Source organism: Oratosquilla oratoria, chromosome 40 (genome assembly GCF_046742065.1).
Source record: "Oratosquilla oratoria isolate Oo_2021 chromosome 40, ASM4674206v1, whole genome shotgun sequence".
Lineage (NCBI taxonomy): Eukaryota > Metazoa > Arthropoda > Malacostraca > Stomatopoda > Squillidae > Oratosquilla > Oratosquilla oratoria.
The window spans coordinates 26,548,284-26,564,256 of record NC_134816.1 but is presented as its reverse complement, the minus strand read 5'-3'; the positions used below and the strand labels follow the sequence as shown (position 1 = coordinate 26,564,256).

General features: G+C 38.4%; 1 protein-coding gene and 1 long non-coding RNA gene across 2 annotated transcripts in view; one reads left to right on the top strand and one right to left on the bottom strand.

The window, feature by feature from the left end:
• The window catches only part of LOC143020720 (uncharacterized), a 134,007-nt gene extending 124,016 nt beyond the window's left edge, over positions 1-9,991 (top strand). Inside the window, exon 2 of the long non-coding RNA XR_012965926.1 lies at positions 9,385-9,991. This is a non-coding gene — a long non-coding RNA (uncharacterized LOC143020720). The remainder of the gene's footprint in view (positions 1-9,384) is intronic.
• kdn (citrate synthase) overlaps positions 1-14,355 on the bottom strand; it is a 33,447-nt gene extending 19,092 nt beyond the window's left edge. Inside the window, exons 1-3 of the mRNA XM_076177406.1 lie at positions 14,197-14,355; positions 5,346-5,510; positions 1,714-1,911 (exon numbers count right to left, since the gene is read on the bottom strand). Of these exons, the coding sequence (XP_076033521.1) occupies positions 1,714-1,911; positions 5,346-5,510; positions 14,197-14,244 (411 nt within the window). The 5' untranslated portion in view covers positions 14,245-14,355. The remainder of the gene's footprint in view (positions 1-1,713; positions 1,912-5,345; positions 5,511-14,196) is intronic.
• Positions 14,356-15,973: the final 1,618 nt, after the last annotated feature.

The window sequence follows — 15,973 nt, the reverse complement described above, 5'->3', positions numbered from 1 at the left end:
TGTGCTGGATCTTCCTACATTGCTTCTGACCCAGGACAGTGGGCAAGATGCAGGGATGACCCATCATCCAGGAAGAGTCAAGATAAGCGGGAGGGAGAGGGGTGAATGGGAGTGGAGTATGTGAGGATGGAATGGGTGGGAGTGGATTTTATGCCTTTGTTTTTTGGTTACCTCCCTTGTAAAAAGGAAAAAGCAGTTGGTATATGCATGTAAACAAATAAAAATAATACATATATATACAAAGGGCTTCCTCCTTACAAGGGAGGTAGCCAAAGTCAAAGGGCATTAATCCATTCCCATCCATTTCATTGCCACATACTCCACTCCCATTCACCAACCCCCCCTCCCTCCCTCTTTTCTTGGCTCCTCCTAGATGACGGGTCATCTCTGCATCTTGAACACTGCCCTGGGTCAGAGGCAATGCAGCAAGACACAGCACATCCACAGCAAGGCAGCTTTATTTAATTGGCGACCTTCCATCTCCGTCCCCTCATGCAGAGAAGACAGGAGAACTCCCTTTGCACTGCATCAAAATATCTGGTCTTCTCCTTTCCTTACTCAACAGACATTCCCCTCTTTTCCATTGCACCTTTTACCCCCATCCACCCTTGGTCACCCCCTCATGTTCACTCCCTCCACGTCTGCCTTCCATACCTCTTTTACTAATCTTTCTTCACTCGTTCTTTCCTATATCCAAACCATCCCAATACTATTTCATCAACCTTATCTCCCAACTCCCTTTTCACCCCTGCACTCCTCCTCACCTTGTTTCTCATTCTATCCAGCCTAGTAACCAATACCATACTTCTCAGACATTTCACCTCAAACACATTTAAACTCTTCCTCTTATGTTCCATGTTTCTGCCCCATACTGCTGTCTCCACAATCATTTTCATACAATCTCCTCTGCATCCAAAAGGAGATTGTAATAATGTTCAAATTAACATGCCTTGTAATCTTTCAACACAAGTTAGGTTCATCCCACATGTACAAGTCTGATAACTTACACCAATCTTATCACCAATGCGATTTACACAAATGTTCCAAAACTGTTCAATACTGCCACTTTATAGTGAAATGTACTATGACAAATTTTATGCAAGAGTAATGGGCCGGGGATTGGAGATGGTTAAAGAAAATGGAGAAAAAAGGGACATAAGCCAGTCGTTGTTTGCTGACAACACTGCGCTTGTGGCAGGACCAGAAGAGGGATTAAGGAAATTAGTGACAGTTTAAAAAAAAGTGACAGTTTGGGAAGTTGTGTGAAAGAAGCACCTAATTTGGTTGTTGGGCCTTGTGCTGCACTCCTTAAGGCAAGCAGTGTGCCAAATTAAGATGATGATCCTCCTTTCATAATGTGCTCTGATAGGCGGGACAACAAATATTTGGACAGATTTATGGGACAGGTGTATGATTGGTGTAGGTTTTGAATCTGCCATTCCTCTTATTTGGGAGAAAAGGCATTTTTATGTACATATGTATTCATACATAAATGGTTCCCCACCCCTTACAAGGAAGGTAGGCAAAGGCTTAAATCCACCCATTTCATCCCCACATACTCCACTCCCTCCCTATGTATGTACTATATGCACATCCCTGCAAGCCCTATGGATGTTCAATCTTCTACAACTTCTTAATATTTGTGAACAAGTAGGCAAGTGATCACACCAACTGAAAAGAATATTCTCAAATAATGGAGCTATATGAAATTACCTGAGCTTTTGAGGGAACATCCCCAGTAAGCAGTAACCAGAAGATGCCCTCGGGAAGTGGTTCTTCTCCGCCCTCTGCAGATGGGAGCACCTTCTGGGTTTCTGGGATCGAGTAACCTCGGAACCTAATTCCTTCTTCAGGATCCAGCACTGATGTCTCTGTGACAAGGCCCTTTATACCTCGCATACCACCGTACATCTGACAAATAGAGAAAAATTTATATATAGTAGCATCTCCCTTGCAGGACGTTTGCCAGTTGTGCAGGTTAGAGCTTCCCCATTTGTGGCAGCGGTTAGGACTGGAGGCAGTTCAAGTCCTGCCTGAAAGCAAGTTTATAGTAAGGACATACAACAAAAAACTCCACCTCAAGAACTCTTTCCTTAGGTGCTGTCCTAGCCTTCCCCGAGAGGGAGAGTGTCATGTGAAAATAATAATCACTTATTCCATCATATGATGAACCAACAAAAAAGAGGGGGTGGGAAGAGAGAGGGGGAGAGAGGAAAAACAGGAGGGAGAGAAAGCATGGAAAAAACAGGACAGACACAGCAGGAACAAATACAGTGATACCTTATGATACGATACTAATTCGTTCTGTGACCGCCGTCGTATGTCAATTTTTTTTATCTAAAAACAATTATTCTCATTTAAATTAATGGAAATAGAATTAATCCACTCCAGCAATACGAAATTACCCCAAAACAAGCACAATTTATAGATAAATACACGAGTAATAACACAATGATAAAATGACAAATAATGATATTTGTCATATACCACGGAGACAGGTGATAGAGGTGAATGGAGGTGTGAGCCAGGAGGAAGAGGCCAAATAGAGCTTGTGTATGACTCATACACAAATACAGTGAATAAACACACAAACATTATAAACGCGTACATTAATACAAATGAAACAAAACTAAGATTTTTTCCCTTTATGATTAAAAATTATGCTAAACTAATTTTTTGGGTTCTTCATTTTTTTTAAGGGCTTTTCAATTTAATTTTCATTATCACTCACACCTGGCCCTTTTGGCCTCATCTTCATTACCTTCACTGCGTGGTTGCTTTAAAAGAAAACGATCAAGAGTGGTTCATTCCTGCCTTTTTTTTTTTTTTAACATGTTGCGAAAGTGTGAAAGGCATGTACCATTAAATAAGGCACTTGCTCCCCCTGTAGACAATTTCTTAGGTTGCTTTTTCTCTACAAAATCAGACAATTCTTGCCACTTGGCAAGGATATCACATATTTCACGTGAAGTTAGCACCTCCTTCTGCTCGACCACCTCCTCACTGCCAAATTCCAACATCACCTCTGAGTGACTCCTTCAGCTTCGCCATCATGAGTTCTTAAACATGCTCCTCAACAAGATCAACATCTGCCTCATCTACCACCAGCCCCATGGAACAACTAATAGACACGATCTCCTCCTCAACAGGTGGTTCAGGTGGCTGTTCGAATCCCTCACAGTCTTGCTCTGCAACAACACCAGGCCAAAGCTTTTTCCAGGACGAGTTCAAGGTTCTCCTGGTAACCCCTTGCCAGGAAAGATCTACGAGTCTTAGATTACGATGTTGTAATGGTCTTTCCAAAATTCACTTAATGTTAGGTTGGCATTTTCACTAACTTTGAAGCAACATTTGACAAGCTGCTTTGTGAACAGTTTCTTAAAATTAGAGATGACTTGTTGGTCCATGGGCTGGAGGATGACCAAAAGCTTTAACCAAGAGAAGAAGACACTTAGTGGGAGACCATTTTCCGTTGTATTTCTTGACAGCAGGGCCAAAAACTAAGTTCATCCACTCTATAAAAAAAAATGACAGGTCACCCATGGCTTACTATTTGCTTGCCACATATGTTGGAATTTGTCTTTCAAAACTTTATGAGCTTTAAAGGCCCTAGGGTTTTCAGTGGTACACAATTAACAGCTTAACTTTACAGTTGCTGGTAGTGTTAGCACAAAGGGCAAGAGTGAGCCTATCTTTCATAGGCTTGTGGCCAGGCAGGCTCTTTTCTTCTGCGGTAATAAACGTGCGCCTAGGTTTTTTTTTTTACCAAAACAGCCCAGTTTCACTGCAGTCGAAAACTTGCTGTAGTATGTATCCTCCTTGAGCACTGGATGCTTCTCCATACCTAATTACAGAGTGAATGCCAGTTCGTTTATTAAAATTTTCAAACCATCCACAACTGCCTTTAACCCCTTCCATACGGTGCCGCACATGTAGGCGTCATGGGGAGCGAGTGTATTCGCGAGGCTGCCATATCGGTGTCTTGATTATATTTATTGTAGTCGCCCCTCCATAATGACATTCTTTCTAATTCTTTTGTAATCGCATTTTCTATGATTATCAAAATTCACGGGTGAAGAGAGAACGATCGATATAAGCGGTGACTATATTTTATGATGCGAGTATTATTACGACACGTCGTACGGCTGGCATTGGCTGCTGCCACCGAGATCTAAGTCCATGACGCCTACGTGTGCGGCACCGTATGGAAGGGGTTAAATTCCTCACCAACTGTACTTTCCAATGATTCTCCCTCCTTCTTAGCTATATCATGTTTAAGGTCTTGGAAGATAGTAATAGCCTTTTCCAAGATTATCATTTCTGTAACTGCCAACTCCTACTTCATCCATATAAAAAGTAGGCACTCCATCTCATTATATAGGTCAATTCTAAGCTTCGAAATAATGGTGACACCTTTATTGCATCTTTCTGCTTAATGATCGTGGATATTGTTGAAGTAACTCAATCCATATCCTTTGGCTAAGTCACTCACCCACACACCATGCTCATGTTTTGCAATTATTTTATATTTTACCTCCATAGATAAAAAAATTTCTCACTATCCTTGTCTTTACCTTTGGTACCCACAGTTATGCACAAAAATCAAAATAATACATAAAACAGGCACAAACACGACAAACAGCAAAGCTGTAAACGAGAGACAACACATGAACTGAAATGTTGGGAATCATTGGGAGCCAAGTGAACAGTCTGCCACCTACCGCTGGTGTTTTAAATTATTGCACATCACCCATCATATCTCAAAATTTTTGTTGTATGTTAGAGCACTTTTTTTTTTTTTTATTTTTTTTTTTTTTACAATTTTTTTGTATGTTAGGGTGATTGTATCTCAAGGTATCACTGTACTAAGACAAGAAAAACAAAAAGAGGAAAAGACACGGGACATTTATAACTACCAGTAGATTACACACATCTATTCTCACAGATAACATTGCATTTTTACTGTATATTATTCTATATTTTATGCACTGCTTTGGTTAGTCAGTGGGCCCATATAGGGGCACAGCAGTCTTCAGCAGAGGATATGTTTGTGTATTGTCCTGAAGTTTTCATATTCTGGGAGATGTGAAGAAGCGATGTAGGTATTGATGTTATCATCCAAAACCTGGTATAATGCAGCTGTTGCTTGTGTGCAGATAAAGTTGGTGATTGTTGCAAAGCATTGTGCAACCTAGAGCATCATTAATTATACATTTTCAAACCTCTATCATCAACCACCTTCAATACTTTTCCTCAAACATATTTTGGTAGAAAATAATGCAAAATCACATCTCTGAACGAGTAAAAAATATAAATAATAAAATTAACAACGAAATACAACTTACCATGTCCACTGTTATCTCCCCAACTTTGGTACTGCCATGTTCCTTTCTAAAACCCTTCACCTCACTTTGCATTGCAGGTACTTTATGCGCAAGCACTTCCCTCAGGTCGGTGGACTCTGATGCACTACAAAACCGAGCGGACAGTACCGCCAGAGGCCCCACTTTCTGCAAAAGAAAGGTTCAATAAGCACTAAAATGTAACATGTAACAAGGTCATTTCGTACATGCTATTAATACCACAAATTCTTACTACCACAGTACCATTTAGATTTTGTATGGTTAGAAGCAAACATCTTCCTTTCTGGTGATCTTTTGTTAAATCCCCAATACTTGTTGGGAGATGTGGGTTTTTGTAAGTGCATATGGGCCTGGTAGTGAGAGGAGCGTAGAGGAAAGGGAGGGCTTTTGGATAGATTTAAACGAGTGCATAGAGGGTTTAAGAAGAAATGTTAATGTATTGGTATTGGGAGACCTTGATGGTAGGGTAGAAAACGAACCAATAGTTGGGAATGGTTGGGAAATTTGGAGTTCCAGGAAAAATTCATAGTGGAGAGTTGATGGTGACGTGTCTAGAAAGAGATGATGACTGCATAGTGTTTAGGAAGAAAGTCAAGCATAAGTACATATGGGAGAGGATGGTGGATGGGTGCTCGATAGGGCGTTTCTGGACTATACAGTGGTAACCAGGAGAATAGAAGTAGTTAAGGATGTAAATGTTCTAAGGGGAGAGAATAGGGGAATATCAGAATTTTATGGAAGGTAAGATGACAGTGGAGGATAGATGGAGAAAGAAGAAAAGGACAAAGGTAGGGAGGTACTTAAAGTAACAAAGAAAAGAAGAAAAGCATAAGATAAAGAGGCAAGGAGGAGAGTAGATGTGAAATGGGGTAAGATTATGACAAAAAAAATTGGAAAGTAATAAAAAATGTTTTGGAAAGAAATTAAGAGGAAGGGGAGGTGAACCAAGTAGAGAAAAGGTAAAAGGTGCAGATGGCAAGATGATAATGAAAGAGACAAGAGGAAGATGGGCAGAGTATTTTAGGAAGTTGCTAAATGTGAAAGATAGGGAGGGAAAGGTGGTTGCAGTGCGAACCGCAAGGAAAATGACAGTGAAGAACGAGGAAAATGGAGAAATAAGGAAAGACAAGGTGAAGGCAACTGTTAAGATGATGAGAGGAGGTAAGGCAACCTGGGTTGGATGGGTGTCACGCAGAATGTCTAAAAAAGGAGTTAGAGTGATGGTGGCCTGACTGGGAAAGTTATTTAAGGTTTGTTTAAGAGAGGTTAAAGTGCCAGAGGACTGGAGGAGTGCCTGTATAGCTCCACTTTACAAGGGAAAAGGGGACAAGTACAACTGTAATAGTTTCCGAAGGATCAGTTTAAGTGTAGTTGGGAAGGCTTATGGGAGGGTTTTGATTGAGAGGATTAGGAGAGGAATGGAGGGAGTCATTGGTGAGGAACAGTGTGGATTTAGGAAGGTAGGGGCTGCATGGATCAGATTTTTGTGGAAAGACATACGTGAGAAAGCTTTAGGAAAAGATAAGGATGTTTTTTGGGCCTTTACAGATTTGTAAAATGCTTATGACAGGGTAGACAAGAAGGCACTGTGGTAGATATTGCAGATATATGGAACAGGAGGAAATCTGTTAAGAGCAGTCAAGAGTTTATACAGGAGTAGTACAGCTTGTGTTATAATCAGAAATGAAGAGAGTGAGTTGTTTGAGAAGGTGGGACTTCACCATGGATGTGTTATGTCACCTTGGCTGTTCAATTTATACATGGATGGGATGGTGCACAAAGAAAATGTGAGGGTAATGGGTTGGGGATTGGTGGTGGTTTTCTGTGATGTTATATTTATTCAGGGTTAAAAGAGGACAAGTAACTTGAAATTTTGTGATGTGCGTATTGTGATGTATCATAGTACATCAAGTAACCTGATGTAAGAGCAAATATTCGACTCATATTGAAGAGGTTAACATGAGAATCATGAAAGGATTAGAAAAATTATTTTTGGTAGAGAAGGGTGAAGATGGACAGATGCTACTGGAAGTGAAAACAACAGGGGAAATATGTCAAATATTTCAGGAGTTTGTTGAATGTAAAGGAAGACAGGGAAGGTCCGAGTGCGAATGGGGAACACTAGGAAAATGATAATGATAGGAGAGGAGAATGCCTAGGCTATAGGAAAAGGATTCATAGATTATTGAAAGATGAAATTTGGCAGGGGACCTGGATCTGTGGTTGTCATGAGGGGGCATAGGCCTTTCAACTTGGTGAAACTTGAAGCGGTAATTATTATCATTCTCTTCATCTTTAGAAGAGACTCAAAAGCCCCCAACTTGGCCCTAATGTCACTAAAAAGATTTTGCTTTGTCTAGATAGGACAGCATTACAGAATATACACGACTGTTGACTAACAAGGTGCAGAGCGTGGTTCCCATTTACAACAGGATACACGTAGTGAAGGTGATAATAGAAAATGATATTACAATTACCATTCAACATATCCACTGTTCCTCCATCAACACCCACACTATCCCCACCCACCCCCTAGCAATACCCATCCTATATCCCTTGTCCTCCCCCCATATGAATACATTTAACAATAGCAGAATACAAGAGCTACACTTTTAAGATCCTGTTGCTTATTCTTCAATTATCACACCTAATTCTAAATTAATGGTTCTAGCTTGGGCTCTTATCGCCATCTAAGTTGTTCAAGTTTACATATATGCATATGAAAAATATCCTCATATACATCAGACATGTGGTCTTTCTCAATTTGTTCCCTTGACTTTATGATGCCCTTCCATCACAAAAAGAGATCAGCCATTTTTTCCACCCCTTCACTGATCCAAATACCACAACCACACCACCCTCTTTGTTCATTCAACAATGGTAAATTAACACTAGGAATTTCCAAAGAGGTACAACAATTCTATTCCACAATAGTGCAAACATTTTTATTTCTTTTTCGCATTTGAAATATTTTTTTTCTATGAAAATACTTCATTACATTAGGTTATATAATAATAATATAGCAAGTTTCTTGTTAAGTATCTGCATTTACATGATTATGGAAATTTACCAGTAAAACAGGTTTTTACGAGGAAAAGGTGCCATGGTAAAAAAAACAAAACAAAAAAACTTGTTCCCAAACACATATTTTTAGAAGTGCACACCTACTCAATAAAGCAATAGAAAATTAAATATTCATTTTGTAAATTATAATACATCAATGTAGAAAAGATTTTTCTTGGCAGAAACCAACAACAAAAATTTGCTAAAAGCAAATACCCTACTGGGCGGAGCTGCAACAACGTCAGTTTGACAATGGCACTGACACTGTAATGGGTTTTCCCACTCCAAGTGATGTCATCATACTACATATCTTGAAAACAGTGCTACAGAGCTGAGCTCCACGATATTCTTCAAACTATGAAACTCTTCTACACCCCGCAGTCCAATCAAATGCCAAAACCAGCAGACAACATCTCTGACAATGATGATGACCCTGATGACCTCCATAATTACACATACCACATTATTAATACAGGTTAGGTTAGACAAATTTTTCACACTTTAATATCATCAACCTCCACATTTATCAAAACAAAGATGGTGTCTAAAATAGTAGTCATGGCTCTGTTCATTAATGTATTCCTTTTAGCAATTCGTTATCAATTTCCACCAAGAAAAATGCACCGTATATTACATTGATGTATTATTATTTACAAGCTGAATATACACTTTTCTATTGCTATATTGCACAGGTGTGCACTCCTAAAAACTTGCCCAGTTTTGCAATAAATTCTATCTACCAAAAGCTCCTTTCCCCCTCATAAGAGAGGTAGCCAAGTCAAAGGCATCCACTCACTGAAAAGGAACAGCTTCCCACAAGAGTGATAGATACTTGGAACAAATTAGACAATGAAAGTGTGTGCAAACACTATCAAAGATTTTAAGAAAAAACTTGATGCCGAGAGATACAAAGAAGGGTCACCACGAACATAGCTCTCTTCCCGTATAATACAACTAGGTAAATACAGGTAAACGTCGACTTACGATGGCCGCGACTTACGATTGTTCGACTTTACGATGACGACGACGACGACGACGATATGATAATTTAACCCCTTCCATACGGTGCCGCACACGTAGGCGTCATGAGGAGCAAGTGGATTCGCGACGCTGCCATATCGGCGTCTTGATTATATTTATTGTAGTCGCCCCTGTGTTTTTACATTCTCTCAAATGTGCCTTGAATCCCATTCTCTGTGGTTTTCAAAATTCGCGGGTGAAAGAGAGAACGATCGATATAAGCGGTGACTATATTTTATGATGCGAGTATTATTACGTCACGTCGTACGGCTGGCATTGGCTGCTGCCCGCGAGATTTAAGTTCCGTACTGAAAATACATATTATAGTGTTTGAATATGATAAAAAGGATAAAAATAATTAAATAAACTACTGTACATGTTTAATAGGCTATATTCAGTATCTCTGGTGGTTAATATACAGGTAGGCTAGGTACAGTGACCACGGAACAGTGATACACAAATTGGGGATCGACTTACGATGAAATCGTCTTACGATGGCTCTATCGAAACCTAATGCCATCGTAAGTCGACGTTTACCTGTACTCCCACTCGCCACCCTTGTTTCCCTCTTGTCTTGGCTCCTACTGATATTACCAGTGATTTTAGACAATTTATGTTTACAGTATCAACTTAAGACTATCATTACGTAAACAACGCATGTTTGATCAGTGGCATACAATAAATACCAACCAATATTTGGCAATATCTATCCTAACTAAAGGCCTTAAAAATGTGGCAAATATCAATAAAATCTGTCTTAAAAAAAGCAAAAGAAAGGAAACACTGGCAGAATTTACAAAGGGAGAATAGAAGATAATATGTACAATACTGCATAAAAATAAAAAACAGAAACCATTAATAGCAATGGCAGTCTACTTTCAAAAAGCATATCATACAGTGAATAGAAGCATTAACAAAAGCCATGATGAAACACAAAATTCACAAAGATATAATAGAAACAATAAGAGAATTATATAAAGATGCTAAAGCAAGAACAAAAGTAGGAGAGAAAGGAAACAAGGAAATGGATAAAACTAGGATGCACTGGGTCAACAATATTCAAGCTAATAATATATGTAATGATAAAGTAATAAAGTAATTTGAAGAGAGAAAAGAAGGATTTAGAAATGACAAATTTAAGATAAGCACACTATTTTATGCAGATGGTGGATTGATAATGAACACTACTATACAAGAAGCAGAGATAGAAATACTAGTACAAGCAAGCAGGAACTGTGGACTAGAAATTAAGTGAAAAAGTAACATCTATTTAGGAAAAGCCAACAGAAATAGCTGGAATCTGGGTAGGAAAAAAAATACTTAGGTGTGACAATAGAAAAAATTATTCAAGATGCACAGAAAAGCAATAGAAATAATGCAAAATCTAGCAAAAGTAACATGCTCAATAATAATGAAAAGTTGTAACAAAATGCTCATTGGTAAAACATGCTAGAAAAGCACAGTACTATCAGCAGTACTGTATGCGAGCAATGTAATCATCTTTACGGAATGAGAAATAGAACAAATGCAAAAAAATTAAAATGGAGTATGTAGAAAAATCTTGGGAGCACCTAAATATAGCATTAGAAACATTAAATAAGATCTAATATGAAAATGAGGATAGCAGAAGTGAGACTAAAATGTGTAAAAGGCATATTAGAGAGAATGGTTTATTAAATATATGGGAGGGTGTATGGGAAGACAAACTGCAAATGGAACAAAATAAAAATATAGACATGAAAATAATACAAGCTAAAAAACAAATGAAAGAAATAATGAACAAAAAAAGCAGGAGACCATAAAAATGGAAAGATGAAATGAAAAAGAACAATTGACTAAAACATGAATCTGCTTTCCCTATAAAAGCGTGGACTCGGAGGCGACTTGATACAGGTCTTTAAAATTATAAAGGGAATTTACAACATCAAAAGTAACAATTTTCACACCGAATGAGAATCTGACAAGAAATAATGGTCTCAAACTGTCCGGAAATAGATTCAATTTAGAAGTGGGTAGAAACAACTTTGCCAACCGTGTAGTTAATGAATGGAATAAACTTCCTGCAGAGGCAGTGCAATGTAGTTCAGTTCGATGCTTTAACCCCTTCAATATGGGCCACATCACATGTCTGGCAGCATTAGCTGCCAGACGCGCGATGTTGCGTCATAATACTCGCATTATTAAAAATAAAGTCACTGCTCTATCGCTCATTCTCTCACCCGTGAATTTTGATAACCATAGAAAATAAGATGAAGCCAGTTTACAGAGTATGGGGGTCACGCAGATATGACTACAATAAATATAATCAAGACGCCGACGTCGGCATCCTCGCGTACCCACTTGCTACTCATGATGCCTACATAAGCATCACTGTATGGAAGGGGTTAAAAATTATTTAGATAAACACCTAAGCAAGATTCTGCAATGATTATAATTTATTTTATATTATTCACTTTTGTTTTGTTATCATTTGTCTGTGATTCTTATTTATTATTAGTTATTGTCTATTATTATTTACCTGTTTATTATCTAACTATACCTATGCATTTATTTATGTATTTTGTCATTTATATTTTTATATTTTTAATTATTCATTTATCATTATGATTTTTTTCATGTCCGACCTAGATATGGACCAAAAGGTCCCCTGTCACTCCGCCTTTGTAATCCTTTATATATAAAGAAAGGAAAGTAGAAATAACGGAGGAAGGTTGTTATGATAATAGACCAGAATCAGTAATATAACATAGAGCAAGAAGAAACAGCTTGCCACTACAGAAAAGAAAAAAATAAATAAATAAATAAACAAAATTCACCAGAACTGAAAGAGAATATGCAAACTGTGCAACACTGAGGAAGACCTAATTCACTGCAAGGAACCAGGAGAACAATGGAGTAAAATTGGAGAGTTAAAAGAACAATGAATTAACAGTAGGGGAATTTTTATGAGAGAACAAATGTAAAAGATGGGAAAAAAAAAAAAAATTATACAAACTATAGAAAGTAAGATAAAAGATGAAGGACGTGGAAGGCATATAAACGGAAAAAATGGAAGGAAAAAATCAGTGCTTCTCAAATAGGCAGTGCAATGTTGTTCAGTTTGAAGCTTTAAGATTCGTTTTGATAAAGACCTAAGCAAGATGCTGTAATGACTGAAATTTATTTTATATCATTTGTTTATTTACTTGATTTTCATTTATTGTCAATTTATTATCATCTACTATTTACCTGTTTGTTTATTATTTAAATATACCTATTCATTTATCATTATTTGTTATAATTTTTATTTTTATATTATTTTTATCTTTTTTTTGCATCCAACCTAGTTATGGACCAAAAGGTCTCCTGTCAGCATGCTCAGCTTTGAAATCCTTTGTAAATAGCTTACATATAGAGGGGTGCAGATATAAAGGAAAGACACCTCGAACCCAGACCTGAACATAATCTCGGGAAACTTTTTTTTTTTTCAACATACACTTGGGTCTGACCAACCTACTTTTCCTGTACTGAAAATAAAGCCAGAACTATGATTTAAGATCTTGACTAACTCCATTGCACCTATGACTACTATACATGGTCAACCTTTACTCATTTAAACAGTACATATACAAGTCAACTTCATTACTTTCTGAGATCATTTTGCCACATTTTTACTAAATTTGTATAATCAGTTGTCCCAGTAACATTCAAAGGCATTTTTTACTTGTTTTGCTTTTGAAAGATTAACTTTTCAATTGGACTGGTTAGGATAGGTTGAGTGCTATTGGAAAATGTAAGTTTCATGTTAAATAAGGGAGGTAGATAAGGTGACTTGTCTACTTCCCTTGTCTACGCTACAAAAACCCATCTATAAAAAATTCTCAACTATTTTGTCTAACTCCACCACTCCAAGATGTTAAAAAAAATAAACAAATCTGTCTTAATCCAAAATCTCCCTAATTAGTAAAAGATATATATACAATTTGCGTATAAAAAGACCCCTACAAGCGTTTCTCGTTACACACCACTGCTAGCAGATCTTGGCTCGTCCATCATTGGAGAGCGAGTCGAGCGAAATCAATTGAATCAATTTAACTACTCGCCTTGAAGTGGATCCTACGCACCATTGCTCTCATTCAAACCCTGCCTCGTTCATTCTTGCTTTTAAAAATCACGTTTTGCGCCCTTCCTCCTCGCAATTTTAACATCAACCTCTACGTATCAGCTGTTTGATATGCTATACTGACACGGGGCAAAAACACCGTCGGATTGTCCTGTTCATCCTATTGACTGGGTCTCTTTGCCTGACCTCTCCCATCCTGCCGGCAACAAGGCCACTCCTCAAAACATAAACGATAAAAATGAGCCTCGCCTTAGGTTCTGTAGTCCTAATTTATGCGCCTAAATTGAACTTACTTATACACCCCCCGTGATGTTTATAAACCAACGTACCGGTGGAGTTTATTACCCTCCCTCTCTCATCCCTTAAAATCTCATCTCCGATTCAAATTTAACTCCTTCCTCACAATTTTTATCCTGAAAAGCATGCCATGCTGACGTATTTACTTAGTGTATCATATATTAGGCATGCAAGACACCTTTTACTTTTGTGACGTAAGACCCGGTACCGGCTACCCTCGCATCTTTCTCCCAGCTGATTCTACGGTCCACTAAGATTTACCAAAACTGCCAGATTCCCGGGGACACTGATCAGAGGCTACGTTCAGAATCTAGAATTCAATAGCATGAACATCAATGGAGGTCCCAGTACCTGTTGTGGGGCCATAAGCCTTGCCGCTGCACTTCTGAAGAGGGCCATGTCTTCCTCACTTTCACCACCACTTGTCCCTTGTTACTCGAGTCCACTTCCTCATGGAAAGCTTGCGATGTCTACGATTTGGTCACGTGACTAGAGGTGCATAAGGCGCACGACATCAACAGTAGTAGGGAGGGTGACTTTAAAGGGAAATAATGGCGTCAATTTTACAATAATGTTACTTATAAACAAATACAAATTTATATTGGATACTATAAACTTGCTTACTATTATTTTTTTACTTGCGATACCGCAGGTTTCATATTGACCTCTTCTTTTCGGTAATGTCGTCTGTTCCCAGTCCGATTGTTGTTGCGGATGACGTCACCCCGTCCTTGGCACCCGCTGTCATTTAAAAATGACAAATACAAAATATATTATAAGGATACGTCCTAGAATGGGCAAGGGATTATGAAGCGCTCTGTGCTAAATGAATTCGCCAGTCGTGTGAGGATATATTTCTTTAAGGGTGATCGTTATTGACAAAATAATTGCGATTGCAAACCGGTGGTTTTTCCTTAACAAGATATAACCGCTTAGCGCGAAACCAGAAAAGTGTACGGTATGGCAGCTACCCCGAATAAATGTATGCAATTTCCACATCTACTCAGTATGGTAACAATACTTTTGAAATTACGTGTTAAGTTGTCGACATACATTGCTTCATATTGATCAACCTCCAACTTCTTCGTACAGACTATTACAGTTGAAAATAAAAATGGGACATGGCTAGAGCTAAATCAAGGAAGTGGAATATGCATAGTATCAATAAAAAAGTGAAAGTGGTGTGCTCGAAAACATTCCATGAGTTGGCCCGGACATACCAACTGTCGAGCTCCCTTACAAAAAATACAGATCAAAGTATTTCAGAGAAGACTGATGCTAACCACACGTAAAGGCCAAACACTACAAGAACGAAGGCTGGAAATTTCCATACTTGTGAATTCGGGTGCTAAGTCATATAAGCATAATCCATTTGCAAGTTAGATAAAAAACAAATTAATATGTCGGCACGTTCGCGCGGGAAAGGAGTGTCCATCCCGCCATGCTACTTTTTGGGCTAAATATGGTCTTGATATGCAAATTAAGGACAAGATTCCCACACTCGCATCCAATTGTTGTCTAAATATTCCACCAAAGTGGAGGGATGGATGCACAGTGAATGTAAAAATAGTTATAATAATAATATATAATAATAATACATATACCAAGGGTTTTTGTCCCCCTTGCAAGGGAGGCAGCCAAAGTCAAAGGCAATCCACTCCCATTCACCACCCTCCCTCTTTTCTTGGCTCCTGGATGACGGGTCATCCCTGCATCTCGCCCACTGTTCTGGGTCAGAAGCAATGCAGCAAGACACAGTACATCCACTGCAGGACCGCTTCATTTAATTAGCGCCACCCACTCTCCGTTCCCTCATGGAGAAAAAGAGAAGACGGGGAGAAATCCCTTCAGGCTGCGTCAAAATATCATTCATACATAACCGCTCCCTACTCCTCTATCCCACCCCTTCCTTGCATCGCAGTGTTATCTATACACAGCCATTCTCCACTCGTCCCTATTTCATGCCTTCTCCCTTTCTTGCTCAACAGGCATCCCTAGTTTTTTTTTTAGGGGATCCGTGTATTATCATTATTATTACTGTTATTATTATCATTATTGTTATTATTATCATCATCATTATTATGATAAATGTGGATAAAAGTAAGGTGATGAGATGTACAAGCCACAA